General features: G+C 44.0%; 1 protein-coding gene across 1 annotated transcript in view; it reads left to right on the top strand.

The window, feature by feature from the left end:
- The window catches only part of LOC102371682 (carboxypeptidase B), a 28254-nt gene that overhangs the window by 10051 nt on the left and 11825 nt on the right, over nucleotides 1-6378 (top strand). The window contains exons 6-8 of the mRNA XM_014524336.2: nucleotides 145-246; nucleotides 3072-3182; nucleotides 4167-4257. Of these exons, the coding sequence (XP_014379822.1) occupies nucleotides 145-246; nucleotides 3072-3182; nucleotides 4167-4257 (304 nt within the window). The remainder of the gene's footprint in view (nucleotides 1-144; nucleotides 247-3071; nucleotides 3183-4166; nucleotides 4258-6378) is intronic.

Here is a 6378-nt window from a genome sequence, read left to right on the forward strand (position 1 = left end):
AGGAATGCACTCTGAGTATTAGGTTTCAATTTAATCAAGAAATATATATCATACTGATGTTAAGTTATACCAGTTGGGTGACAAAGTATTAACAATTGGTGTGCCACAAAGGTTATTTTATACATGACTTTTAATTTACTATAGGTGGGAAAAAGTGGTCACAACAAAAAGGCCATCTTTATAGACTGTGGTTTCCATGCAAGAGAATGGATCTCCCCTGCATTCTGCCAGTGGTTCGTGAAAGAGGTTGGTAAACACAATAAAGAAGGTTTTCACAAAAACAGAGTAATAAACGTGATGTAATAAACATGAACCAAATACAATAACAGAATTAAAATGCTGTTATTAATAGATTTTCTTCAGTTGGTACCTGAACCAAATACCAAATTCAGTTAGATTGACCTACTTTTTCAGGTTTTTCAGGAAAGAAGGTCAGGCTGAAACTTTTTTTTTGTTTAATCCAAAATAAAACAACCACCTTTTTTGAAAAATATTTGTATCAAATTTGAAATAACATTTTCATTCTGAAACGAAGTAAAAAATATTTTGAGATGTTCTGAGTTTTTTTCCAAAAAAATTTTCCCAGCTAAAACAGATCACTGAATTTGACCCAATTTGTAAATGATACACCCCACCGGAACTGCGATTTAAGCTTCACTGAACAAAAAATTCAGCCTGCACAATATATAATCTCATACAGATCAGTTCTTAGCAGTTTCTACTCCACTGTTTTCTATTTTTATTTTATTTTAGATTCGGGTTGCTAAATTATAACTTTGGGCCTATTCTCCCATGATGTGCAGTGTGTATATATTGTAGGCCAGTTCCTCACATCTGGTCCTGTGGCCCCAGTGTAGCTTGATACACTTCCCAGGGATGCCCCAGTCACATTGACTTTGCTTGCAGCAATCCATATAACTTCTATTCTCATACAGTTTGGAGGTGAGGCAGGGGGCAGGTGGAGGGGAACACAGGGGAATAGATAAGCAAATGTATCCATTTTAATTCTGCACCATTATAATAGACAGTGACACTACAATTCCTGTCAGGCTTCTGGCTCAACTTGTGACGTGGAAGTTTTGTCATCAATTCAATGGTACATAATTCAGCCCCTTATGTGATCCTAATGAATGGGAGAAGTCAAGGTAAACTATAAAAAGTTCCTCAATATGCATCTTAGAAGTAGGATGGAGCCTTTTCTTCCTAATGCTTCAGGTATCTGGGTTCCTTGGACTTATTCTTGTTTTGCAATGGAAAAAGGGTGAGATTAACATTCCCCTAAATAAAACAAGATGATTAAATAAATATGTCCCAGTGATAGGGAGGATACAGACATCTCTCCCTACATTTTCTATTCAAAAGGAAAAATATTATATTTTCAGTATATTCTCCCCTAGAGTTATGACTTAAAGTCAATATTATGTATTGACTTTAAATATGAATATTTAGCAAAAGAATTATACATTCAATATGTTTTATTTAATAAAAATAACAATTTTCTGAAACTGGAAAACATCTTCTAACGTGTGTTCACAAGTAAAATGAGGTTCACATGATTAATTCTTAAATGAAATATAATATTTTATTCTCCTCCTCATTATATTGCCTGGGGAACTGGGGAATGCTGTACACATAGTCTTTTCTGTGGAAAGAAAGAAATATCACATTCAGCACGACAACCTCAGTTTTCAGATACTGTTTTCTCAAATGTAGTAAAAGTTCCTGTTCTTAAAGTTCTAAAAGCAGAAGCAGCAGCAGGTAGTTAAAATCCAGATAGAGGAAAACCAAAGTACCTGAATGGATCATGCTGGCATAGACAGTGATGACAAGACTAATCTTTCTGTCCTGTGAGACATCCATGCAGTTGTGCATAAGGAGCAGTGGAAATTGAAAGTGACATCTGAGTCAAGTTGATGGGAATGTGATCTCATTAACTCCCAACAGTAGTGCAAATAGCATGTGTTACCATTATTCTTTTAAATTTAAGTCACAGTAACTATTTTTCTTATTAGTTGAAACAGTCAATCCATGAATTTAGTTGGTAGCTGGTGCCTTTCTACAGAGGATTCAAGATACAAAGAAATGCATTAACAGGATCATCTTTATTTATTTATTTGATAGTAGTACTGGACACAACAAAAGTCCAAAGACAAAAAGGGAAGGGAAATGTTGAGGAGACTCTTAGAGAATATACAAAAGACAGAGAGAGGCTTTTGCAGATCCTACATCTAACCTACACTTATGTACCCATCAAAAGCCTACAGGTCTCATTTTCCAGTGTTGTACAATTCAGTAGTCTTAATATCTGTGTAAAACGATTGAAAATTTCAGATTACAAGTACAGCTTTCGTATACCTTTCTAACAGTCATTTTACACAGGCATATATCCACAATCAGGAAATATAAGTTTACTGCTGGAGTCTTGGTATCTGCTGCGTGCAGAGGGAAAAAATAAGGAAATTTGTCTCTGCAAGTCACATATGTTACCATGCTATTGCAGCTGTAGTAGTAGATAGAGAGCTCTGCCCACCGGCATATTGATTTGGGGGACTGCCAGAGAATCAGTGATTCTTCTTTGGTCCATTTTTATGTATAGGAATAATGGTGGTTTACAAGAGTATGGCTGTAATTAATTTAATCTGGGATTTATTCCTTATTCCTTCCAGCACTTAAAACTACCTCAATTTTTTTATTGTTTCACACATCAGATTGTGAAGCACAACCAGTCACTTTGCAGCATTAAATCACCATCATCATCATCATTTCTTGAGCATTTGGGCCAGAGCCAAAGCTCAGTGAAATTAGTGGAAAGATTTCCATTGATTTCAATAGGTTTTGAATCAGGCTCTCAATGTATCATGCACCCTCAAAAGAAAATATTTGCAATTTTGCATTTGGTACTGGATTGAGCACAGCCTATTTGTAAAACTCCCACATTAAACCTAGCAGGTAGGAAGATTTTGCCCCAGTTTCAAAAGTTAACACCTGTGTTTGCCTTTCAAATAAGTTTCAGAAGTATCTGTCATTCTGATTCTGTGAAAGCATCAGCTCTCTCTTTGATCCCTATATAGGCTGTTGAAACTTACGGAAAAGACGAACTTATGACCCGTCTTCTCACCAACCTTGACTTCTTTGTCCTTCCTGTTCTTAATATTGATGGCTATGTCTACACCTGGACCACGGTATGTACGCACTTGTTTCTGAACAAGAATCTCAGTGATTGGGCATAATACTATAACTATCCCATAGTATTTACATGCACTTACCCTATTTACATGAATCCAAGATTAATCTAAATTTAAGATGACCCCCAAATAATTAAATTTTCTACACAGAAAATTTATAATTTCATTATAATTTTCCATATATGAAATCTAATTATTGGAGAAGTGTCTTAAATTCATTAACCCCCTCCTGCCCTGCAGGGGGAAAGCAGCAGCAGGGAGGCAGGAAGTCAGGAGGCAGGCAGAACCCCTTGCCTCCTGTTCCCTCCCTTACTTGTCCCCCCCAGCAGGTCCCTGTGGCCTGCCCCACTACCACTTCACCCCGGTATCTGTCTCCTCCCTGTGCCTGCCCCCTGTGATGCTTGCCTCCGCCTGGTGCCTACCCCCCTGCCACTTACCCTTACCCCCTATGCCTGTCTTCTGCAATGCCTGCAGCCCTCACACTGCCTGTTCCCCCTCCCCCCAGCCCCACTGCTTACCCCAAGTTGGGGCTCTGGCTCCAACCTACACCCAGTCAGGGAGCAGTGGTTGCAGTGGTGGCAGCCCCAAGACTAAGTCTGGGACTGGGACTATGTCAGAGTCAGGGCTGGGGCCAGAGATGATGCCACTGTTGCTGTTGCTGCCACAAAGGAAGAGCAGGGCTAGAACCACAACTGAGGGTAAGCAGCAATGGAGGGGAGTGGGGACAGAGGCACTGAGGAGGTGGCACAGAAGTAGAGGTGGTGGGGAGCGCAAGAAGCAGCTGCAGCTCTGACCCCAAGGCAGGGCTGGGGTTGGAGTTCAGGTTAGCACCAGAGCCAGAACTGCAGCAGCTGCCTGTCTCTGTATCTTGTACTCCAATCCAAAACAAAGGGTTCCTCCTCTCCCTGTCCCTGTGTTGAACAGGGAGGGGGGGACACCTCATTTTGGATTCAAATAAATGCAATAATCATTCCATTGCAGAACCGCATGTGGAGAAAGACACGTTCTAGACATGCTGGTAGCAGCTGCGTTGGTACTGATCCCAACAGGAATTTTGATGCCGGATGGTGCAGTAAGTAGTTCCTAGCACTTGATGAAAGCTAACATTGAAAGGTACAGCATGTATCGTATCATGAAGCAGCATCCATGCAGATGCATAGCACTCATTTCTACAATTAGTCTCTCCAGGTCTCAAGTAAGGAAAATTGGTCTGACATTGTAGTTTACACTGCTGATGTTAATCCCATACCTGTTTTTTGCCACTTCTCTGAGCACTAAATGTACATAAAAATAGCATGTGAAACAAAACAAAGTTATAGTTTCATAGTTCAACCATGTTACTGGAAGCACCCTGTTATATATAGCTGACATGTAAGGCAAGGGATCTAATAAAGCACTGAAGCTTTCATATATCCATTATAGTAAATGATGATGAAATACTGGCTTTCCTCTAAGGGCGTGTCTACACAAGACTAATCTACTGCACAGTAAAACATCACTGCCTACCCATGCACACCATTTACTGCAAAGTAAATTAGTCTACAGTACTGTGAAGTTAGTTACTACCTGTAAATGTGCATGTATAAACACTGACCAGAAGCAAATTTGCTCCTAGTGAGCCGCAAAACCACGGGTCCCAGTGGATGGGGAACTCCTACAATCCACTCAGGAGCCAAGAGCCAAACAGCACTGAGACTAGGGACCTCCCTGCTTTTCAGCCAGGGGCTCACTGGGAGTTGCCCCAGAAGCAGGACAGCTCCTGGCCAGCCCCCAGCTGTACAGAAAAGCCCTGATAAACATGGCTCTTGTCCCCATGTTCATGGGGCTGGGAAAGCTCTACAGTGGCAGCTGTCTCCTGGCCCCATGGACCCCTCCCATGTACATAGTGCCAAGAGACAGCTTCTGCTGCAGCCAGCAGAGCTCTCCTGGCCCCATGCACATCACAACTGGCCCCCGTGCTCCCTGCCAACCCCGAGGCTAGTACCCCAAGGGAGTCTGGAGCTCCCCCTGGCTGCTGCAAGGGATCAGAGCAGGGTAGGAGCAGCCCTGTTCTAGGCTGCTCCCATTGGGTGCATCCACACATGCAAGTACGTGCATTTGCAGCAGCTCAAATAGAAGCGGTGCAAATTTGAGCCAGAGCTTTTTCCGTCAGCTCCCATGCCCTGACATGCACTTTGGTGTGGGGCAAATTGTGCCCCTTGGGGCAAAATAACCCTGCTTGGCTCCTCCTGGATCTGCAGCCAGGGGGAGCTAGACCCCTAGGCCAGCACCTGCCCCATCAGTACAAAAAGCGGCTCAAGTAGCTCAGGGCTACTTACTCTCAGGAGCTTCCAGGGCCCAGCCCGTTGGTACCTGGGGACACTACCCCTTGTGCCAGCTGGACTGCTGAAGCAGCCCTGAGAGTTCCCTGCACCCTTTACCCACTGCAGCAGTCTGGCAGTGGGGGCTGCTGCCTGGCTGTGACCTGCTGCACACCTGCCAGACCTGGATGGGGACTGCACAGCCAGTAGAGACACCTGCCCCTCTGGGCCAACCGCCGGTGGGCTGTGGCTGCAGGGTTGGCCTTTGTGCAGTACTACTGCTATGTGTGCCCCTGCTCGGCCATCTGGGCAGCTATTGCCCGGAAGATGTTCCCAGTGTGGTGGCCTGCTTTGAACTGTCAAAGCATGTCCTCCTGGCCCCAAAAGGTCAGGAGGTCAGCCACCTCCATCTGGTTCCAAGGTGCCAGCTCTGAGCCGGCTCCTCTGCCTGGGTCCTGCCACTGGCCTCCCTAGCAGGAATTCCGGTGTTCCCTATTTGAAAACTGAAAAATCCCTGATAAAAAAATCCCAAAGTCACTCTGTAAAATACCCCAAAATCCATATTCTTCCACAACTAAAACAAAAAACCACTATATATAGAGAGACAGAATGAGAGACAGGGATCAGTTGGGCAATGTTTTATTGGTATATCTACAGTGTTAAAGCAATTTGGAAGCCTCTATCATCATAATAAAATGAATTCTAAATACCTATATGTTTTGCTGCCCGCCACAGGGTCTACCACCACCCCCTGCATGGCCCACACGCCCCACCCCCGCTTGCTTCGCTATTCTCCCAGATTGCTGCCTCACCTAGCCCCATCCCCTGCCAGCTCCTGCAGCCCCCCTGATGGCTGCCCCCCCCCCGCCCACCCCCCCGCCCACCCCCCCCGG

The sequence above is a fragment of the Alligator sinensis genome, unplaced genomic scaffold (genome assembly GCF_000455745.1).
Source record: "Alligator sinensis unplaced genomic scaffold, ASM45574v1 scaffold1178_1, whole genome shotgun sequence".
In the NCBI taxonomy this organism is placed as follows: domain Eukaryota; kingdom Metazoa; phylum Chordata; order Crocodylia; family Alligatoridae; genus Alligator; species Alligator sinensis.